This window comes from Rhyacophila brunnea, unplaced genomic scaffold, assembly GCF_057557595.1.
Source record: "Rhyacophila brunnea isolate RB1 unplaced genomic scaffold, BYU_Rbru_1.0 scaffold_1, whole genome shotgun sequence".
Classification (NCBI taxonomy): domain Eukaryota; kingdom Metazoa; phylum Arthropoda; class Insecta; order Trichoptera; family Rhyacophilidae; genus Rhyacophila; species Rhyacophila brunnea.
Window position 1 is genome coordinate 46,028,770 of NW_028232751.1, and position 24,487 is coordinate 46,053,256.

Sequence of the window (24,487 nt, forward strand, 5' to 3'; positions counted from 1 at the left end):
ATGCAGTCGCTCCTCTCTCCCCTGCTCCTTGTCACATTCTCAAATACGTAAAAGGGTAGTATTCAACTATCACTCAACAAGTTTATAAAGAAAACACGTTAATTAATATGTTGTCAAAAATTCTTTGGAGGTAACGGATGCTGGTGTGATGAGGAAATGAGTGAAGAACTAAAGTATGATTATTGAGAGGAGTTGCGTGTTTATTTGACGGATTGACACAAGTACAGTGATACAATGATAAAAGGTAATAGTGAGGTAGATATTTTAGCCCGAGGCACGATGATACAGATTGTCAGTTCTCTATTACACTGAGTATCCCATGCCTTTGGTGAGAAATATTTTATCATAATAAATATTAACAATATTACAGAAGTAAAAGTTCTCATTTGAAATTGGTAATTAGATTCGTGTGAAATGTATGTGATAGACAATCTTATTCTCGCGGAGTAAGCATTAACCGATACGCTTACGGCCTGTGAAAAATGTATAGAAAAATAATTAAATGACATTTTCGCGGTCGATTCCTGTCACGGATTTTGCTGACAATGCTTGTTCTCACAGGGCTCGTTGATCGCCACATTTTTATTCTTAACACTAAACAGTTTTTGATATACAATTACTGCCAGTTAGAATCACTCCATAATATGTGACCGAATATTAGTTAAATTCTTCCCTATACATACTTAGGCGGCTCTCATATCAAAACTCGCTTCGTTCGACGCGACCAAGTTCCGAGCCGCGCGAAACATTGTTGCACGTGACGAACGCACACATCTACTAGCGTCACTTGCAACACTCGCATCTCGAAACGTCAAAATAATAATATACTCCTAGCCAGATGACAATGTCATCGCTGAAGCAGAGATTATTATACGTTGGTACCACAGAAATTTAAGTAGAAGGCGGAAATATTGGATTCAGTCATAATGTTGAAGCATTTGTCTCCCATTTTTGTTTATTTGATGTCTCCGTTTGATGTGTTGTGTTTGGAAAGCGTGACCGGTGACTACTGACGTCTAGCTAGTACAACAAATGGCCGCATCGAACACTTCGCGCAATCTCGGCGGGCGCGACCATCAACATGCTAGAAGAGTCGATCATCGATATGTTGCATTTGTTGTTATGTCGCATTTGACCAACCATTTGACAGCGTTTGTTATGTGGATGACGATGACGTCACATCGACGATTTCGACATGTGGCGCATGAAGCGAATTCTGATGTGCGAGCCGAATTAGTTTATACATGCAAGTTAAGCCATGGGAGAAATAAAAATAATCCATTTTTAATACATAATAATATGTATTCTTTTATTATATTTATACTGGCAAGATTAACAAAACTATGAAATCAATTATTAATGTATAAAACATCTTAAAAAATATTTGACAGTTTCATAACACGTTCAAATTAAAATCATTGTAAATGTATATTTTATACAAAATTCAAGCCCTTTTCAATAAATATTGTATCATTAAAATCAAGAAAAAAGGACTCAGATTTAATATTATTAAAAACAGCAGTTATATATTATTATTTCATACCTTTTTTTTTTTTTTTTTTCGACCATGTCCGATTTTAATAGGATCATATGGGCCTCCACAGAGTAGAGGTTTGTATTAACAGATTTTGTTTTTTACGAGAAATGGATGTCAGCCACTTGCTCAACCTATTAGGTCCATACCCTGACTCACACACAAATTGAAAAACAATATGTGTACTTGCCAGACCCAGGATTCGAACCTGAGACCCACGGCGTGATAGTCCAACGCTCAAGCCGCGCGACCACCGTGGGTGTCAGACCTACATGATTCATATTTAGAAAGCAGACAAAACCTTTAAGATTATTTAATGAATGTAGGCTACAATCAAAAGCCTTTCAGAATCATAAAACATAATTATGAACAAATGCATTGATTTTTTACATTTAAGTTAAATGCATTTCAGTGGAATAGAAAAAGTGCATATTATTAAAGCTATAAGTACATCATACTAGAAATTTAATAAATCTTAAAGCTTAAATTTATTTACAATACATAATATAATACATTTAGAAGAGTATTATAGAAATAAATACATATTCAATGATGAAAGGCTAATAAATAAAAACGCAGTTCAATACAGTGTACCCGCAGAGGCTTGAATCTACCGCCCTTCGAAGCTGGACTTGGTCCGCTTGCCTATCACACACAGTTTGCATCAGGTCCTCTGATATATTTCAATATCTCGATTGTGCACCTAAACAACTCCAAGGCTGATAACAATGTAGATGGTTCCGCAGCCCAGTATTAATTCTTTGCAGGCCTTGTTTCAGCACCTCCTGCTGCGGGATCAATGTGTGCTAAGTCTATTCTGTCAAACTGCTCGCACTGATATTGATATTAACGTGTTTAAGAAAATAGCAAAGTAAAACAAAGTGCCACAAATTATGTAACATGTTAAATAAAGTTCGAGATTCAAAGTGGGGCAACACGACCGCCACTATGCCTATTCTAATTGCTTAGACGTCGACCACATGTTGCCTTTCGTCGTATTTAGTTATATACATAAACTGGTTTATACTGCAATCTAATTTTTATTTAACTTCAAACTATACTTACACTATAATGACATGTTGGTGTTGATTTATCAAACTTAATAAACTTAGTAAATTTTTGCGAATGGAGCAAAAATTTGACGCTATATAAAGAAATTGTCTCAAAACACGACCCTGGTGACCAGGTCATGGAAACCGCTGACGGCGCGAGACTTACGATTGGGGCGTCTGCTGGCCCCATTCGGTAGTAGTTTTTCTACATTTGACGATGTGGAATTTCATTCTTGAGCATTCCACCGTGTGGGCTGGGCAGATGGGGCATTGCACAAAATCATTTGAAGCTATTTTTTTAAGTGACACCCCGTCGAGACTCATCTTTGATTGAGTATAAGAAAATTAAATTCCAAAGAATTTGAAGCTGATATCAGTCCTAGTCAGTCGACACACATCGCACTTTTCTTACTTTTTCAATGTCTTTCAAAAGGGCGAGAAGGCATTTATCACTGGGCGTTGGCATATGGAGAACGGATAGTGGGTTTATTAAGAATGCTCAATTGTCAGAAGTACCGTTTAAATAGCCATTTTAAATTATACGATAATGGAATGAATTAAATAAAGGAAAACTGCTTTTTTTCATGTATCGCCACTCGGATGATAATAATTATCACACAAAAATTGTAATTTATATATTACATATAATAAAGTTCAAATAAAATGGTTTCTATTTAATACTTTTACAATATAATATGAAGCTATTATCTACTAATATTAATATAGTACCAAGGTCCTCAGTCAGGCTGCGGTGTGAAATTGCGAATTACGATCGTAGTGCCTATACTTTATATATCAGCGTCTTTTAAGATACACAATATATATTACTGCAGTTAACCCGTATTTTGATATCGTCATCATTTACGTCACTACAACCCATGGCGGGTCTTGGCCTACTTCAAAAACTTCCTCCATCCTGGACGATCCACCACTGACATTCTCCAGTTGTTTTGACCGAGCATTCTTAAATTTCTTGTGGCGCAGTCCAGCTATCTCAATTTCAGCCGTCTAGGTCTTCTCTTGCCCTCAAGGGTTGCGTACATAGCCCGCCTTGCTGGTATATCCTCTGGTATTCTATGTACATGAGTGATTCAGCGCAGTGTAGTCTGCATTTCTCCTTCAATAATCTCTTCGATCTTCTCATAACTCTCCTCTCGGAAAAATCAATTATTGTTTTGGTTTTCCTTGTTCTTTAGAAGCCTGTGGATACCAAAATAGCACCTCTTGGCGAGGTTGATCCAGCGATTTATTTCGTCACTTGTGTTATTAGTGTTTTGTGACAAAGGTCAGTTTGCAGTGATGAATAATTTATTCCTGTTTGACATTTTTAGAGCCGGATACAAATTTCCTCCTCTGTTGCATGTTATGGGTCCTCCGATCGGCCGGCTGCGCGCCACGGAGTGCCAACATAATTCCAGCCTCTTCCATATTCTACTGACAATTTTTTGTTATATTTTCACCAAACATTTGTTTTTGGCAATATACATTTCAAATGATAACCTTTTTATTTACCAAAAAAATTATTGTGCTGAATGTATTGAACTGTTTTGTACTTTTAAACACAAAGATCATTATTTCAGATTGGGTACATGTTTTAAAAATATTAAAGCTAAATAAAAAAAAAACAATTACGTACATTGTCTGTGTACAACTGTCAGATAAGTAACTTTATTCCTTGAAGGTTTTTATGTGATGAAGAATTTATTCCTGTTTGGCTTTTTTAGAGCAAATTTCATTCTCTGCTCCATCTTATGGGCCCTCTGCTCGGCCGGCTGCGTGCTACGGTGTACCAACATAATTCCAGCTTCTTCCATATATACACTTGGAGTATATGTTGGATTATCAGTCATTCCAGTCTTCATAAGAGACTTACGACTGGAACGTCTGCTGGCCCCATCCGGTATTCAAACGCTGCACGGCTCAGGCATGTGGTGGGTATGGGTATGAAGCTCAGAGGTTCGAACTCTATGCATCGCATTGAAAGGGCAGACTGAATGACCCGCAGTGGATATAGTTTTTCTACATTTGACGAGGTGGCATTGCATCCGAGAAGATTTCACCATATAGGCAGGGCAGATTTTTTAAGTGACACCCGTCGAGACTCATAAGCTGAGAAGCCGCTTCACTCACGAACATTTATTATGAGTTTTGCGAGATTTTGAACCAGACGATTACTTCCAAAAATTTCCTCAAAATGGACCAAGAATGTTTTGACACATTGTTAGAGCTAATTCGGCCAAACATCGTAATTAATGTGCGGAGCGATTCTTGCTGGTTAGAGACTTTCTATAACATTGAGATATTTAGCGTCTGGCATGGATTTGGAAGACTTGAAGTTTCTTTGTGCTATTGCCCCTCGGACATTAGAAGCAATCATAATGGAAACCCGTGAGGCTATAATCGACAAATTGGAAAACAATATTCAGGTATGTATTTTTATTATTTTTAAAGTAAACAACGTAAAACCAAATGAACTTAAGTAAACAATTAATGGTGGTAATCAATCACATTGCGTTTTAGAAAGAAGTAAATTTAAAGTTAAAAAGTAAGCTGCCGCAGTTTGTACTTCATTTGAGTAATAATGAACACTGGTGGGGCTCAATGATGATCTCTTAGTATTTAGTCTGTTTAGTTGAATGACTGAAATTCTGTCAGCTTGTTGTATTTACTCCGCAGCCGTGGACCGGTTCAAGTTTTGAGATGACGTACACGTTGTAGGCAATACGAAAATCGCAGGTGACTTGGGTACAAAATACCTTCTGTCCCTTGTTAACCCTTTCGACGTGAGCCATTTTCGCGGGAATTTATTTTCAGCCAACTGATCTGTTAAAACGGTCACAGCTAAAATACATCGATTTCAAAATTAAAAAATAGATTACGAGATGAACTTAACAAACGAACTCGAAAGAGTAAAACAAGTGAGGAACCTTTTCAGTGCCTTTCCAGTAAGTTCTAGAATTGGAATAACTCTTATTCGCTACCGGGAACGGGTGGCGTACTGTTTTAAAAGTTGTCACATTAGCACAATAAACGTAGTGAAAAATGTTTACATAGACAATTCAAGACGTGTTAGATGATTCAATACGATTGCAATATCAGTAACACTCGCACATTTCTGTAAACAATGCAATTAATTTTAAAAAATTGTGTTTTAAAAGTATAAAATTTGATACTTTCTGTGAAGTCCGCAATAACGTTTTCTCATAGTCACACAAATTCACTGTTTTCTTCATAACACTAAGAATGATTTCCTCATGTGGCTTCGTCAAAAAATTGACTTATTAAAAATAATAGTTATATTATATCAGTTTTCAAATTAAATTATTACTCAATAGTATGTATGGGCATTAAGAAATTATTGTGTCAACCACCCGTCCAACGAAGCAGGTTACCGATGTTGAACTAACGACAGGTGTTGCCAGACGACATGTACAAAGTTTAGTAGATTTTAAATAAGTAGATACTTCAAAAATATCAGTAGATTGGTAAAATATATTATAAAAATTATCGATTTCTCCGGGATATTTTTTTGGTCAATCTTTTGGCACTCCTTATTACGTATATACGTAAAATATTAATTTTCTTTTTCAATTTGTCCTCACTGTAATCAGGTTTCTATTTATTTAAACATCAAGTATTTTTTGCAAAGCGAGACTTCTTTTATCTTTGTTTATATAATCTTTGTATTTCACTTTTCATAATTCTGGACAATCGTAATATAATGCAATTATAACCAAAGCAAAATCTTTTTCCGCGAAGAAGGGAGTTTTCGACACATCCACCATACTTGCTACTGAACGAACGATTGCCAATCGCACAATAAACGATCAATCGGCGGCGTCATTGACGTCTGTGTAATGATGACCACGAGAGGGGGAAGAAACACTAAAAATTCAAACACAGAATTTAGTCTATTAAAAATTCATGTCTAGCACTGTTTTGATAACTCAGATTTTACGGGATGGTGTCTTCGTTTTTAATGAGTGAATAATAATCGGACTTGTTTAATAAAAACTTTTGGCATTTTGAGTATTATTAATCAGTCTGATAACAGAACTATGATTTATCAATAAGTAGTAAAGACAACGAAATAATATGATTTTTTTTATACATACTAAAGTATAAATACACACTTCGACATATTTTGTCTTATCGCGAACTAAAACAAATGAATACCTACAGAAAACAGGAAATCGATTTAGAACAATGTTTGCGATTGTCATTTTGTTTATTGTCAATGATGCTCGTTGATGAAACTTATTGATCATTTAGAAGTGCAATTGACACGATTGTCATTTGCGAATTGACAGCAAATGATGAAAATTTTGATTGACAAGTTTATTGATCGTCTCCAACCAATATTAAGTTCTTCCTATCCACACATCTTCATGGTTAGCTAATTTTATAGAAATGCCAGGATTCCAATTGTTGTTGTTGAATACAAAAAGAAAGTAATTCCTGTGACAATTATCTGAACATCATCCTAAATTCTGGTTTCACTTGGAGGAATCCCTTTACGGTCATATTTTATGATTATGTGTTTCAGCTTCAAAAGATAAATTCTTCATATAGCTTACATTCCAATAATACGGCATATCTATAAAATTAATAACTTTACATGAAAACGAAAAAATCTAACGAAATATTTATTTCATATTAACTTTAAAAAATTCATTTATTGCAATGAGGTTATATAATTATTGTAGATGAAAAATATTTTTTAATGAAACTTTATTTTAACAGTTTATTTAAATGCATATATGCAAATTTAGCTATTAAAGAGTGTTCTGAATTCGTTTTCCTTAATCGGTTCTATGCCTCCTGCGAGTTTTCTCGCTGACGCCGTTATCGACAGGCCGCACATACAAGTAATCTCATCCGACTTTAAACTCAAATTACTAGACACTGTCAATTAATTTGTATAATCCAAAAAATTAAACACACAGTGAAATCTGTTTGAATAATTATGAAACACTAAGCCACAAATTATCGGTATTACAGCGATTTTAGTAAGGGCTTCACTCTACATTCAACATGTGTCGTTAAAAATCTGCGGCCTGTCAGATACTGCCATGGTAATATCGTGAGGCATAGAAAAGTTTTAACAAGATAGATCAGATTTAACTTCGACCAATTGCAATAGTGACATTGGTTGAAAACATATCCATGCAAAATATAAATTTCGATAAAAATCAACTGTAAAACAACAATTGCCATATACGTTATAACACAATTTAATTTAATGCTAGCTTATTACTATCAATCATATTATGTATATCGGTATACATAATACTAACTATTTTTAAAGACAAAATTCCAAATTTGGTAGTCCACACGACATCAAAATCATTATTTTTGGTAAATTCACATGTTATTTTTTCAATGCGATTTGGCCAGGGAAAGGACCGAATATATTGTGCAATTGGCCAATAATCATTTCTGGTAAAAAAAAAGACATTAAATATAACCACCACTCTATTGCAGTAGCGAATGGTGGAGGTAGACTGTTTAGATCCGCCATAAATAGTGCACATTACACTTTGTTAGTCATACGTATTTTTTTTATTGAACTAAGACTACAATTTACAGATGGTATTGGTTAGCTTTTAAAAATCATTTAAACTCTGCCTAACCCAAACCATAATAGTTTTGGTATATCTTGGGCGATATGACAAAATTGTGCACATTTTTTCATTCATACTTATTTGGTTTTGTTGGATTAAAAATACATATTTCACATATTGTTGGTTCATTTTTTTAAATTAAATAAGCCCTACCTAAACCAAACTATAATAGATAAAAAATATTATTCTATTTGTAAAATATTCAAAGTTATGTTTGATTTAATTAAATAATTTTAGATAGACTAGTAATTTTTGACTATTATCTATTATGGCTTGATTTTCGCAGGGTTTAATTTCGATGAAAACCAATATGTATGACTGACAAAGTTTAGTGTGCACCAATTATGGCGGATCTAAACAGCCTACCTCCACCCTTCGCTACTGCTCTATAGAGACCCATTTTCCTCGCTTATCCATAATATAATACAATTTTATATTTTATACTTACTCTGAAAACAGTCAAGATTCAAAATGTACAATAAATTTTATGACTGTAATAAAAACTGGAGCTACCATGAAGAATAAAATAAAAATGGAACTACATCACAACTAGAAATCATTATGTTCAACAGACACAGTGTCCATAGACAACAATATTTACATTTTATTATGCAATCTTGCACATTAAACAAAAATTTGACAGAACTGCTCAATTAATTTTGTATAATTATATTATTCTTATAAATTTTAAGTTTTTATTATTAACTGTAATTCACATGTATTTATTTTTTAACTTAATGAATGTTCCACTGATTAGATAATGTCCACAAATTGTCGGTGCTTTTATTCCGTCACTAAACATATTGGGGACATGTTTCGCCAATTGACTGACTTCTGTCATGAGCATGTTCTTCCTCAGCCCTTAAAATATTTCACCAAGCAGCAATCATTGGTTGTCCTGTAAAAAAACCACAAAAGAAAATATTATAGATACAGGGTGTTCGCCGGGAAGGTTTACTACTTTAATTTTGTATAACTTTATGGATAATGAAAACAAAATGGTTTAATGCTGATAAATGTTTTATCAAATGTTGGGAATTACGTATGGAAGACAATGTCGCCTCTGTTCCTGTACCTCAAAAATGCAAGCTCTTTTTACAACATTTTTCATCACATTTTCACACATTTCAACCGGTATTTCATTAACCCGATCGCCTCGGATGGGACATCTGTTGTTTTAAAAATAAGCTCTGATACTGGGCGGATGTCGCACCACTTTTGAAAATTGAAATATCGGTAAAGTAGGAAATACGTTGAAAAATGCTCTGATTCGTGTTCGTACCGCCATCTCGATAGGTTGGTCAAAAACAATTTGTTTAAAGTTCATAAACATCATTTCTTCGAACCACTTCGATCTATCGCATAATACCACCAGACTGAAATCAGTTTAAGCTTGCGCGCATTTTCATTACGCAAGCGCAGTAGCCAAATCCACATCTTTGCGAATGGACTTTGCGTCGATATGTTTATTTTTTGATCTTTATGATTCAAGTTTTGATACACTGTTTTTCGAGTGAAACTTATAATAACTATTACGATTTTGAACTGTGAAATTAAAAACTGACTATTGTATGTGCATTTAATTATTTGTACCTGAGTCTAGCGTTTATCGGTAGGTTCTGTGGAAAAACTTTTCTTTGGTTCGATTTTACATGTATTACGATCATTACGATTGTAAATTTAAAAACTGACTATAGTGTGTGCGTTTAATTATTCATGTTTGACTTGCGTTTATAGTTAAGTTCCGTATAAAAACTTCTTAAAACTGTTTACGCGTTTTTTGGTATATAAATAATATTTGTGGAAAAACTTTACAATGGTGGAAGTGAATATGGGTCCGCGGGAAATTATGAATGAGGAATTGGACTCTGACTATGATATGTCTGAAGAGGAATTGGACCAAAACGAAAGTGATCATGACTCGGATACGGACTCAGACGAGCCAATTGCATTTTTACATTCTTGGAGAACCGAGCCACATATTCCAATAGTTTATGGATTCGATAACTTTCAATCCGGCGTAATATCAACCGACCTCAGTGAAGCTTCTTCTGAATGCCATTTTTTTGAACATTTTCTTAATAATCATATAATGTCAGAGATAGTGACACAAACGAACAACTTTTTACACATATTTACACTACAACTGCCCTGGGACCGAAATCGCAGTCACATAACTGGACCGATACATCGGTGCCGGAACTATACACATTTTTTGCTGTCTCCTTACTGATGACCAGAAATAAACATACTACGATCGAGGAGCATTGGACCACCGATCCGTACCTCCTTGCTGATATTTTTGGTAAAATTATGCCAAGAGATCGGTACCAAATAATCCTACAGATGCTCCATTTTTGTGATTTGAATGTGACCACCACAGATAGGCTGGTCAAAATACGTTTATTCTTCGAGTACACATGCAAAATTTTTAGAGAGATAATGCTCCCGCACCAAAACTTGTGCATTGACGAAGAGTATCATTGTTTTTAAGGGCAGGCTCATATTTAAACAATTTATTCCGTCAAAAAGGCATCGTTTTGAGATAAAAATGTTTGTACTGTGCAATGTCATGACCGGCTATATAATCGATTTTATTATATATTGTGGCAATGGCACAGATATAGTGGACGACCAAAATTTGGGAATATCTGGTGCGGTGGGGTGGTAATGACGTTATTAAATAATTATATCGGAAAAGGTCACACCTTATAGTGTGATAATTGGTATTCCAGCCCAGCTCTTTTTAAATTCCTCCACACTAATAAAACCAATGCTTGTGGCACGGTTAGGAAGAACCGGAAGGAGATGCCGATCTTTAAGAGTTTGAAAAAGGGAGAGACGGAAGCCAAATTCAAAAGCCCATTATTGGCCCTTAAATGGCACGATAGGAGGGATGTCCATATGTTAACCACGCTTCATGATGACTCGTTTGGACCAACGGGAAAAACTAATTTTAGGACAGGGGAACCCCCCATCATGAAGCCTAAGTGTGTATTAGATTATATATAATATGGGGACGGTGGACAAAGTGGATATGATGCTCAGTAGTCTTTCGTGCATGCGAAAGTCCATTAAGCGGTATAAGAAGGTGGCTTTCCACATAATAGACTTATGTTTAATTAACTTTAAACATTGGCCGAATTTCAGTTATTTGTAATCAAACAACTTGTGGAAAAACATAGTGTAAAAACTGTATATCCCCATAGGCCCACGGCATCAACTAGTGATAATCCGGTACGTTTATTACCAAAATCCGCTACAGACCATTTGCCAGAGCACATTCCTCCAACACCCAAAAATGCCAAGCCGCGCAGGAGATGCCATGTCTGTGGCAATTTAAAAGAGGCAAAAAAATATACAAATTATCCCGGTTTCTGTGTTCAAAGTGCCAAGTCGCGTTATGTTTACATGCATGTTATAAAATTTACCATAGGTCAAAACATTTTTAAAATCGTTTTATCCTTTTTTTAAACGCAGTTAAGTTTTAAGATTTATTTTTCGTGTCACGGTATTGAATAATTAATGTGTTTTCTAATGGCAAAGGTTAAAATAAGTGACTGATTTACGAGTGTGAAGTTGTAAAGTGATACCAAAAGAGGGTCGGCGCAGTGGTCCCCGCCAATTAGCTTCGGACAAAATGATGGATTTACGTAGCGGTGAGTTTTTTTGTATGGAGATGTTTATTCGAGTTAACATGATTGCATAAGGCCTTTATTGTTATTTTGAAGTGTCGGTACGGGGAATATTTCAAAAATATGCATGCAGCCGATTTTTTCTTTATGACTCTATGCAGGGATTGGGTTAAACAAAAAAATAGTTGTAGAATGATTTTTTTTCAGTTTCACATAATATTCTAACTTCCAGAAGTGCACTCTTCCACCTAATCACCTTTTGTTATTCTCTTGTCTGATTTTACTTTGATAATTGACGTACAACTGATATTATTTAGAACATTGGCTTGAAGTGATTGTTATTTTTCTTTTTTACTTTTAATTTTCTTTCATTATTTACATCTTCCTTGAATTGGATTTTTGATTGAAATTTTGTTGTTTCTTCTCTATTTTTTTTCTGTATGTTTAATTTTAATCATGTCATGAAAGTCTTAAATTTAATGTATGTTTAAGGAAATAAAAGCAATTTTATACAGAGAGTATTTTTCCAAGCTACGTAGGTACCTAACAACTCATACCATAACATTTAGGTGTTATTGATTTTAATTACGCAAAAAACTTAGGTAAAGAATTGTATCCAGTATATACAATATATTTCACCAAAACCACGTCAACGTAAATTATAGTAAGTATCACATACAACTAAATAATGCATGTAAGAAGTCCCGCCGTAAACTATTGTTTGTGCCTTGTACAATATTTCGAACAAATTTTTTTCCGCAATATAATGTTGAAACAGCGTTTTCAGATAAATCACAAAAAATATTAGATATCCTTTAATGCAAAACAAAAATCTATTTATAGTTCATAACGAACGTCCAAAATTTGGTGCAAAACATTCGAAAGGTCGACTTATAACAAGTTTTTGTATCTTTAAACCACTCTCCTGTAAAGTTCCGATTTTGAAGTCACAATACTTTACGTAGGAGGTGTCGAAATATTACCATAAGTACGCATGAATAATTAACTAATTGGACGATTGAACGCAGCCGATAGTAGCATGACCATTTTTATATCGGCCAATATGCCACCGTATACACTGTATAGTTCCCGAATCTGCGACTCGAAACAAGTGTAGATGTCATAGAAGTTGCACCAAATTGTTTATTACCTGGTTTATCTACTATTATTACCGCATATAACATAAAATCAAAACGTCATTCGTATCGTTATCTTATTATCAAAATTTCATTTTTATTTTATTTCAGTCATGTTGTGTTACACATGTCACCTGTATGATATCACTTGGCTAATTGAATCATCAGAAATGCAAGCTCGCAGATTTAAAATCATTTTCTTTTTAATTATAATATGCAATACTTTCCCAAGGAGATCCTATATTGATCTGTTGTTTCTATTCAAACACTATTTGAAGGATTGAAAAAAAACAACACAAAAAACTTATACTATTACTGCAGTGCTGAGCACTGCAGACATGTCTATAAATAAAAATGCACAAATGTGTCTGGAATTCATTTCAATAATTGCCATGCAATTGAATATTATGTTGGAATACATAAATTTTTTAATATTTCAAACGTAAATTGTGGGGAAATAAAAACGTAAAACTGGGAATTACTATAAGCAAATGGCAAATTCGTGGATAGAGAAAACGATTGACGAGAAGAGATTTGACAAAACTATCCCAACTTCTTACTCCAAATAGTAGACCAGTTTGTGTACCTGGGATCAACCATTAGTGGAATGAGTAGATACGAAGCTGAAAATAAATAAGGAAGCACACAGATTGACAATAATACCGACACCTCCTACGTATAATATTGTGAATAACAAAATGACGTTTTTTACTTTTTTTCAATTTTGGTATCCATTACATATGATGCCATTTACAGAATTTCAAAATTCGTATTATAAGTGCGATTTTCAAGCATTGCATATTATTGTATCTCAAATTTCTTGAAATTTTTCCGACGTGAAGTATGGTAACGTATTTAGCAACACTATACGTGGGAAACGCGCGGAGATCTTGCCGCGCAGGTGTATTGTTACTGCTAATTACGATACTTCACTTCGGACGGGAGGTGACACAACGCTATCACTGTGAACTTTCGGTTATATCGTATTTTTGTATGGTTTGGTAAATATTAAATACCATAATGAAGAGATCTAGACAATGTCAATAAATATTGCGCAATATACCCGCCCCTACAGGACTTTAGTGTCAAGAATACAAAAATTGATAGAAAATCTATGCGTGCACAAAAATGTGTGATTAGGCCAGATGGGACAATCAATAGTACAGCGTATAATATTATAGAAACGGATAATAATAGTAGAACAACAATGGACGAAATAAATTCTACCCAGGGAAAGTGTGACTTTAGGATTCAAGGTAAGTTAATATTTTTAATCTTTTTCTCGTACGACAACAAAAAGTATCCTAAGTTATACTTACCATTGTCTACGTCGTTTCTTTGCGTGTAACTATTATTGTATGTAATATTTACCATATTTTACGTCGGAAAAAACTGAAAAAAAATATTGTATCTATCATTTATAATAATTTACGTCGTGCTTATTTTAGTAAAATAAATTGTATGTAGTTCTTATCATATTATACGGCGACATACAATTTTAGTTGCAACATTATACGCGTGATAACTTTTATAAATTCATGTTTATTTAGTTGTTTTGCTTTTACAGAGTCATCACTGCCTCCAGGTGCTGATTAAAATATGATAAAGGAACTTTTAGACATTATTTGTGACGATGATGAGACTAGTGCCAGCGATACAAACAGACTACATTCTCTCGAAAAGATTAACAGTAAAAGTAATTGGATATATTATAAAATATAGAGCTATTTTTGTACAAAATCACCTCAAGAGGTTCTGTTATCATAAACTATGAGATTTATAATGCTTTATAATCATTTTTTTTTAAAAAAAACCTCAATTATAATGGTTAAGGTTTCGGTTGATCGAAATAAAAGTGGTAATATGTTGCTAAATTAGCGATAAATGAAAAGCAACGCAGAGTTTTTACTGAAACTCAGTCGTGGCGAAGTTTTACCATTAAATATCATCTGATGAAATATCAAAATGAAAATAACATGGAGCTGGTTAAGGTCTGCAAAAAAAGTTTCTAGCTACATTCTCTATTTGTGACCAATTCGTATTCACAGCTTTGGACAAGGTGGATAATGAAACTGCCGTTTTAACACCTGATCAACGAAGTTGACAAAAAAATTACAATGTTGTATTAACTGATGATATGAATACCAGTGTTTCCGACCATGTTAAGTCCATCCAACCGGTCGAATCAGATTATGTTCGACAGCGATCAAGCAAACTTTACTTAGATGGCGACCTGGATTTTACCCATTTATTTAAACTATATAATAAATGGTATGAACCCATAATATACACACATAAAGCTCAAACAGAAAGGCAGTATCAATTATTATTTATAATCAATGAAAATTTTAAATTGTGTTGTGTCACTATGTCCCTAAAAAGGACCAGTGTGACCAATGTCACATTTTCAAAAACTTACAAGTACGAGTAGCATCCACGGAGCAACTCCCAGTTTATGGCAAGAACCTTGCTCGTCAGTTAAGATTATTTGATAAACATGATGTTCAATCATTACACGGCAAAATTGTATCTGCGAATTTTGACTTCCAAAGAATTTTGAATGCCATGAATGTATATTTTATTATAAACGTAAATTATCAGTTTGCAATTTCACAGTTTTTAAAGGTAGCTACATGATACATATAGCAGGAAGCTGAAGGCAAACGAGGAGCAAATGAGGACTCAAGTTGCTTAATTATTGTGGTCTATCAGCAAAAGAATTCAGGTTTTGCTCTAACAATATAGGCCAGAACAGAAATCGTATTGTTTATGACTTTAACATGACTGTATTTGGTCCATAAATACAATGTTAATGTAAAGCACACATTTTTGGAAAGGGGACATACGCAAAATGAAGAGGACTGCGTTCAAGCCCTGATTGAAAGATGTTCAAAAAACAAACAAATTTTTGCACCTCCAGAATGGTACTGTTTAGTTGGATGGACAAAACATGAAGGAAAACCTGAGGATGTGGTAGAGATCAATCACGTAGACATGTTTGATTTTAGAGCTCTATTAAATTATCATATATGGACTAATACAAATTAATATAAATCACAATGATCCGTTTAAGATTAATTACAAGTTGCGACTTGTCCAGCACTGTCAACTTGACCATGGTCGTGAAAAGTAACACATAGCACACGCAACGAGAAACTTCATTTTCGGTAAAGGTTCTTTATTCACAAATATTGTCAATTCCAAAAGCTAAGACAGATGATTTACTGCATATGTGCAACAATGGAATCATTCCTGAGCGTTATCTTGAGTTTTTCAGTAATTTTATACCTGTTAATACCTACCACTGCAATTCCACCAGCAGTTTCTGAGGAAGATTGATTTTATTATTTGTAAATACGAACACCTATAGCAAATTGTGTTTTTGTAGGATGAAAATAAAATCAGCTTAATAATTAATATGTCAGTGTAAAAAATCTCTTTTCGGTTGTATGTTTTAAATTGTGCATGCTTCTTTTTTCGCATCATATAATTGAAAATTAATTCCAAACTAAAAATATAGTTGCAGAATGATTTCTTTTTCATTTTCACTTATATTTTAACCTGAAGTGCACCCTTCCACTTAATCACCCATTGTTATTCTCTTGTCTGATTTTCCTTTGATATTTGATATATTATTTAACCAAAAACGTTGGTTTGAAGTGATAGTAATTTTTCTTTTTTGCTTTTAATTTTATTTCAATATTTACATACTTCCTTGAATTGGATTTTTGATTGAAATTATTTCTTCTCTATTTTTTTCTGTATGTTTAATTTTTATCATGTCATGAAAATCTTAAATTTATTTAATGTTTTATTAAATGACAATAAAAGCAATTTTATATAGAGTATTTTTTCCAACCTACCTATCTGACGACCCATATCATAACTTTTAATTATTGTTATTACCGAATTATGATTTTAAATATGCAAAAAATCCCAGGTGAAGGATTGTATCTAACATATACAATATATTTCACCAAAACCATAACTTAAATAAGTAAAAAAACGTAAATTATAATAAGTATCACATACAACTAAATGCATGTAAGAGGTTCCGCCGTAAACTATTGTATGTGCTTTATACAATATTTCGAACAAATTCTTTTCCGCACTATAATGTTGTAACTGCATTTACTGATTAACCACAGAAAATATTAGATATCCTTTAATGCAAAACAAATCTATTTATAATTTACAATTGACATCCCAAATTTGGTGCAAAACATTCAAAAGGTCGACTTACACCAAGCTTTTGTATTTTTAAACCGCTCTCCTGTAAAGTTGCGATTTTGAAGTTACAATACTCTACGTAGGAGGTGTCGATACAATGAAATGGTTTTTTATATGGAAGAATCAAGAATTCTCCATTTCCATGAAAATGGTGATTGTAAAAACATTAGTGTTTTTCATATTAGACGTAGATCTTGACGACAATACACCGCAATACAATTGATGCGTATGACATCTAGTACTAGTGCTGAATGCTTAGAATTCCTAATTATTCCTACTAATTAGTCATACAGAGAGTCGAAATAAAGAAACAGCTATCAACACACCACATTTTGCAATTTTTCAGACATACATTGAACCGGACGATCTGAAGAGACTGGTGGTTTTGGGTAGCCTTTACGAAAGGCAAAGCAGGGGAAGAATATCAGTGGGCTGGAGCAATAAAGTTGCTGGGAACACTCTTTACTCTACTCTGAGAGAAACAAAGGACCACGAAAGTTGAAGAGTATTGGCAAAGTAGACGATCTGTAATGAGGCAACAATTGAGAAGAGCCACTTATATATAGTAAATAAAAACCAAGATTTATATCACCAAAAGTAATATTTTTCAATACCTCATGATGAAGTTTCAGCTTGTGTGTTTCGATGGAAATTTGAGTAAGACGATCTGGCCTGATCTACTTCAAAAGTCGTGCTGTCCAATTTCTGGATATCCAAAGGCCTAGAAAATAAATTATACAAGTAATAGCAAAAGTAATACATTATCGTTTTCACTCCATAGTGGAGCATATGGACCTCAGCATAGACCCCTCTTTGGATGGAAAGTTACAACAACTCACAACTTCCAAGCACTGTCGAAAATTTGGAACAAGACTTAATGAGCTACACTCATGCCTTCCATGCTGCATAGCTATCTTATTACCAATGTGATATATTATATTGTCCTTTGCTGATTGCTTGACCAGTCATGGAATCGAACCTGCGATCCATAACTTCAGAGACAGGTACTCTAGAGACCAATCAACAACCAACAAATAAAAGTCTTCAAATAAATTAATACTATAACTATTAACAATCCAATTTCCTATTGATATTATCAATATAATAGAACCCCCCTATATTGATAATATCAATAGTTTTTTTCAAATTGGATTAGGTAGCTGATTGTTAATAGTTATAGTATTAACAATCAGCTACCAGGGGGGTTCTATTATTAATATAATAGAACCCCCCTGCACCAAAGTTAGATATTGGTGCATACAAGTTTGATACGGTCGACAGTTTCATACACCTTGGATCTCTTGTAACTCGACATAATGATATTACAGAAGAAATCAACAAGAGAATCATGTCTGCGAATAAATGCTACTTTGGCCTAAGACATTTCAAGTCCCGCATATTATCTCACCGAACTAAAAGCACTCTTTACAAGACACTTATAAAGCCAGTGCTCACCTACACATCGGAAACCTGGACATTAACTCGGCGAAATGAACGAGCCCTGAACATATTTGAAAGAAAAATTCTCCACCGTAAATATGGACCGATCAAGGACGGCACCAATTGGAGGAGAAGATATAATGCTGAGCTCTACAGGCTGTACGAAGATTGCAGCCCAGTTCAATCAACTAAGATTGGGAGACTGCGATGGCTAGGTCATGTGCACCGTATGAATGACAATGAACCGGCAAAGAGAGTGATGTCCAGCAATCCAATGAGGCAGGCCAAAGATTCGCTGGTTGGATGGAGCTGCCAGTGACTGCCGTATTCTGGGGGTACTGAATTGGAAAGCAGCCACACTGGATAGGGACAGGTGGAGGGAGCTGTTGGAGGAGGCCAGGACCTACACCGGGTTGTTGCGCCCCTGATGATGATGAATAGAACCCCCCTATCCAATCTACCCCGTACCATAACCGATCTCGATGGAGTGTATCACGTGGTGCAATGAGTGACGAGATCCGTTTATTGTTTTTTAGAACTAGGTGTATTGTGGTGGCAACTGATTTAATGTACTTTAACAGGATGTATGCGACAAGCGCGTTTACTTGCTCTACAAATCCGTGCATGCAAGGCCAGCCATAGAAAATGTGCGTGTATACACGCCATACTTTACACTCACAACACTAGCCCAGTTAGTAAATTAATTAATGTATTGCAAACAATATACTGCCATCTCTTGTAATCATGGTGACATACATCTTTCTAAGGTTTTATTACTTCATAGAAATTCGTACCATCATTCTAATACCTCCCGGCTTTTGAGGTAATTCTAGAGTTTTTTTTCATTTATTTATTTAAGCAGAAACAAACGTCAAGGTTCCGGGAGCACCACTAATCTACCTACACAAAAAATTCCATTATAATTCGTAGAAGAAGACTTACCCTTCTCTTTTAATTTTATCTGAAAAAATATGATTCAGCAAAGGTTCATCGCCGTACAGCATCAGATTGTCTCCCAAGGTCGGCCGGGAGCGCGATTGGTCATGCGCTTTTATGGCTTCTTCTACAGCCGTCATGGTTCTTAACGCGTGAGGAATGCTGTTTCGATTTTTTTGTCGTCTCTTTAATTGTTCAAGTTCTTGAATCATTGCTGAAAAATATAAACTTATTAATAAACTTGGTTAAAATGTTTATGACAAAAGTGAAATCGCAAGTGAGGATTTAATCAAGTCTCTAATATGCGAGACACTCATTATGTTCTTAGACATAGCGATGCTCTTGCTGCTTGCTTTTTGAAATAGGGTTCGAAAATGTAATTAGACTCTAAAATCTAATGTTGAATCGGTAGCTTAATTGGTAAAAAATTTGCTCAGCATGCAACAATGCGTTGCATTTTCTAGTTCTGCCATATTGCATAAAATATGAACATTTCCAATTATTTTTATTCAATTAGATCAGATTTAAAAACCATGGAAATGAATTAGTTTTAGGATTTTAAAATAGCTTAATCTTAATTTACACAAAGAAAGCATTTTTAGAGTGCGGAGAAAAAACCAGGGCTTCGAACCGGAACTGAACCGAAAACAAAAAATCGGAAAAACTGTTATTTTTAACATGCGCGTTAACATGATCTTACTTCCCACTTCAGTTGTCGTAGATAGGTCATATGTGTGTCAAATTCAATGAAATCATTCATGATCGTGTGATGCATCTCGACATAATTCTCATAATTTAATTTACGATATTTTAAAAATTTATGGCTACGGCCTTGCGATGCAGCATAGCTATTAGTTTTGGAGTGCGGCGCCGGGCGCCGGGGGATCATACAAGTACCATAAAATGTTCTAAATTATGATAGAAAATATATTTCTAATACATATAAAAACATCTAAAAATTAATCACTCGGAGCTGAACCGAAAACCGGAAAAACCATATTTTATCGGAACGAATACACGAATACCATAACCGAGCTGATATATATTTTTTTTATTTAAACCGGAACAAAAACCGAAATGAAACAAAAGAAAGTCCTGGAAAAAACATTATTGGAGAATGCAAATTTGAATGAATGGAACTAGTTATCAGATATATTTAATATTTGGGTTGACACAATAATATTAAGTAAGACAACTATTTTTGACGATGAATTATAAATCGAAAGTAAGAATTCGTCTTAGTAACTGCAGCAATCACAGCATTTGTAGGATTTGCAGGATTCGTAAAAAATGTGACATCACAAAACCAATAAAATAATATTGTCAATTAGCAATCTAAGGGATGAATAATCATATGTAAGGGGCCGACAGAAATGTGATTAAATTTACATAGTAAGGGGAAAGATTAATATGACACTATAATATTTGTACAAATATAAATGACATCACCCCCGATGAGGAGAAGGTCTTGAATGGTTATAGGGATTTGAATAATAAAAAATATCTTATGTGGGGGGGGCAGGTCATAAATGTGACATAATTTACATAAGGGAGGAGGAGGAAAAGATTTTGTGACTAAATGTGTAAAACATAATAACCAAAATTTTATAACATCATTTATGTAACTCACAGCTAATTTCAAAAAATTTCGCTTCCTCCAGTAGAAGGTCTACGTGCGTAAAGTTTGACGGTAAAAGAAGTTTAGAATTTCTCATAAAATTTAATATGTGTCGGAACATTTCTCCATCTCGGTCAACGAAGTAGTGTTGTTTCAGCGTGTCCAAGACAATGGGCATGGTGCCATTAAAGAGCTTGGCTAATTTTGATTCAGGACACCTGGAAAGAGAAAAAAATATTTTTAGTTATTAGTATTATTCATACATTTGGTCTGACATTTGTTGGATTTATCATCCATCGGCGAAACAAGAAATGAACAAGGGAGAGCGGGCTCAATTTTATAAATAGGCAGTACAGTAATGTAGACAACGATAGGTTAGAATTTCATAACAAGTTGACGTTTCAATAAATGTGTTGCTGTTTTAGAGATGAATACGTTATTGATTTAATTTTAAGTACTGGCAGCACTAATTTGTCGTCAGAAAAGCGTTTCCATGGACATTCTGCCAAACGGTCCCAAATCAAACAAATCAAACCGTTCCATTTGATTTGTTCAATTCAGGTTGAATGATACGAACCCAACAGTATTATATTTGGTCTATGGCTTCAACCTGTGCTGCCATCTCGTTTGATATTTTTCATAATATTTAATTCTTCAAAATCATAGGATATTTGGCGTAAAATATTAATATTGTTTACTATTTTATATCTGGCGCGTAAACAAAATTATTTAGTCTATGGCTGCGAAGGCCTATTGAACCAGGAGACTAGCAGTGTTGGCGCTTGATTTGATTTGTTCATATTAATATAGGCTCAGTCGCTTGGGTTAACAATTTTATTATAAGTAAGTAACGAGTTGCTGATTGTATTTACTAGGGTACCTACGCTCTTCTTGGTCGTGCACTCATGGCTGTGGATCGTGACCACATTTAAATTTCGCCATCCTTTGAGCGACCAAGACTTTCCATCCTTCTCGATCTTCCGCTTCTCTCAGGGCAGAATGGATGGTGCCCCCAGTCAGCTCTTTCACTTGGTCGCTCCATAGCGCAGACGCTCTTCCTCTGCTTTGCCTTCCCTGGAGGCTACCCAAAACTACCAGTCTCTCCAGGTTGTCCGGTCCGCGCCTGACAATATGTCTAAAAAATTGCAGAATTTTTCTCAGACATATCGTCGAGAGCCGTTCCTTTATCTTCAGTCTCTGGATGATTGACTGGTTCGTCCTATGCTCGGTCCAAGAAATGCGAAGCATTCGGCGCCAACACCACATCTCAAAGGCATCAATTGCCTTCCGTTCTCTTGCCTTCATGGTCCACGACTCGACTCCATATAGAAATATCGAGAACACTAATGTTTGCACAAGCATCATTTTTGTGGCAATCGAAATTCCCCGATCCTTCCATATAGTGGTAAGGCGTGTCATCGCATTTTTGGCAATCTGTGTGCGCCTTCTTATTTCCGCTTCGCATCCGCCCTTTCCACTGATGGTCGATCCAAGATATACAAACTCGTCGACTGTTTCGAGGTTTTGGAGTGTACTTGGTGTTGGTAGAAGGTTGGCCCGATCAACAACCATTATGTTTGTATTGTATGTTAAAATAATGAGCCAGGCACCCTTCATTATGTAAATGTTAAATTTGTGTTGTTATGTCAAACGCACAACAGGATGCGCTCGCGCGACCACTCTCGGAGATTCACGGTTAATTCTGATATTTTCGTACATTCTCAATAATCTTCGACACGATCGTGTCCAAAAAAGGAATTGTTTCAATTCTTTCACGACTCAAAAGTGACTTATCACGATCGGGGGGCGACGGTCGGCCCAGAAGGTTGGCTTGAGAATCTGGTAATGTAATTTGTGCTGGACCGCATTAAAATGCAATCTCAATGTGTTACAATCAGTTAGCCAAATAAATTGTTAAAACTATCTGTCTTGCTCTAAAAGTTAACACAGAGGTGCTGTTAAAACATAGCACTTTTTGACAGTTCAGGCAATTAACTTATTGTAACAATAATTAACCGCCTCAATACATAAACATAATAAATTACCCTTAATAACCGCCGATAGCAGTCATGTGCATAGAATAGATGCGCAAGTTCTTTATTGTTAAATTTGGATAGAATCTGGGCGGTTAGTACTTATACCGACTCATTATTAAAAGGTAATAATGTGAGTCGGTAACATTCCCCGAAATTTCGAGAAAGTTAGAGAATTTTCTTTTTCGTAATTATAAAACATCTAAACAGCATTTGGACTGATGGACTTTTATTTGAAGAAAGGTAAACTTATTGTACCTATAAATATATTTGCTGATTATTTTATTTAGGCAACATTCGGTGTGTCATGTTCACATTTGACAGCATTGCCATATCTACTCAAATTTCTATAGATCTACTGATATTTTGTGCCAATACCTATACCTACTGTATTTTTGATTTTTATTTCGAAATTCAAGAAATGTACTGATATTTTGTGTTTTTCCATATTTGTAAGTTAACTGATGATTACTTAAATAATAAACTTGAAAAATTATTAACGGACCCTTTTTTCTGTATGACGCTTCCAAATGGACGAAGAAAGCATTTAAACATTTTAAACTCTAATCAAGAGTACCATTTTACCCACTGACATCATCATTGTTTATAATAAAATAATGTTATTTATTACTTTATTAGGTATTGTTTTACATAGCATATAACCATGGCCCCAACATCCTGAAGCGGGCCCCAAGGCTATGATCTTTGGCGGGCCCCCCTACCTATCGCCAAGGTTAAAGGCAGTGTGACGCTCTACAGTAGCGTTTTTCAAATGGTGTTCACGGTAAAATGAAGGGTATTTAATGTATTTTTAATACTAGTATATCCACTTGAATTATGGAGTTATCAAAATAAATGACACAGTTAAAAATTATATCTCACAACACAACCACATATTTCAAAATAAAACGATTGTTAAAAGAAAATAGCACCTTTTTTTACTATTAGGCATAAAGCCCACCAACGCGGCGCTCGGTGCGCTCTCTACGAAGTAGGCCCCCTCCCACCCGCGCATTACCCTTCACCTATGTAATAAGGGGCTCAAGGAGCACAACATAATTATTATTATCAGCGTCTCTCATAACAAAGCAATAAAAATATTATTAAATTTCTCGGGGCTTGTAATTAATATTCACGATGACATCATTATACCTGCGAAATATCGGACACGCATAACTAAACAAAGAGTTCACTGTTGTTAAATAATGGCTTCTCGCCCGTCTATCGACGACGCTGCCAGAAGCGTAAT

At 34.8% G+C, this 24,487-nt stretch overlaps 1 protein-coding gene across 3 annotated transcripts in view; it reads right to left on the reverse strand.

Annotated features, from left to right (window-relative positions):
- Positions 1-1,331: 1,331 nt before the first annotated feature.
- Positions 1,332-24,487, reverse strand: part of twz (BTB/POZ domain-containing protein twz) — a 114,128-nt gene continuing 90,972 nt past the window's right edge. For all 3 annotated transcript variants that reach the window (XM_085945198.1, XM_085945213.1, XM_085945205.1), the window contains 4 exons: positions 21,218-21,423; positions 19,594-19,801; positions 17,826-17,932; positions 1,332-9,108 (listed from right to left, as the gene is read on the reverse strand). In XM_085945198.1, the coding sequence (XP_085801324.1) occupies positions 17,827-17,932; positions 19,594-19,801; positions 21,218-21,423 (520 nt within the window). In that variant the 3' untranslated portion in view covers positions 1,332-9,108; position 17,826. The remainder of the gene's footprint in view (positions 9,109-17,825; positions 17,933-19,593; positions 19,802-21,217; positions 21,424-24,487) is intronic.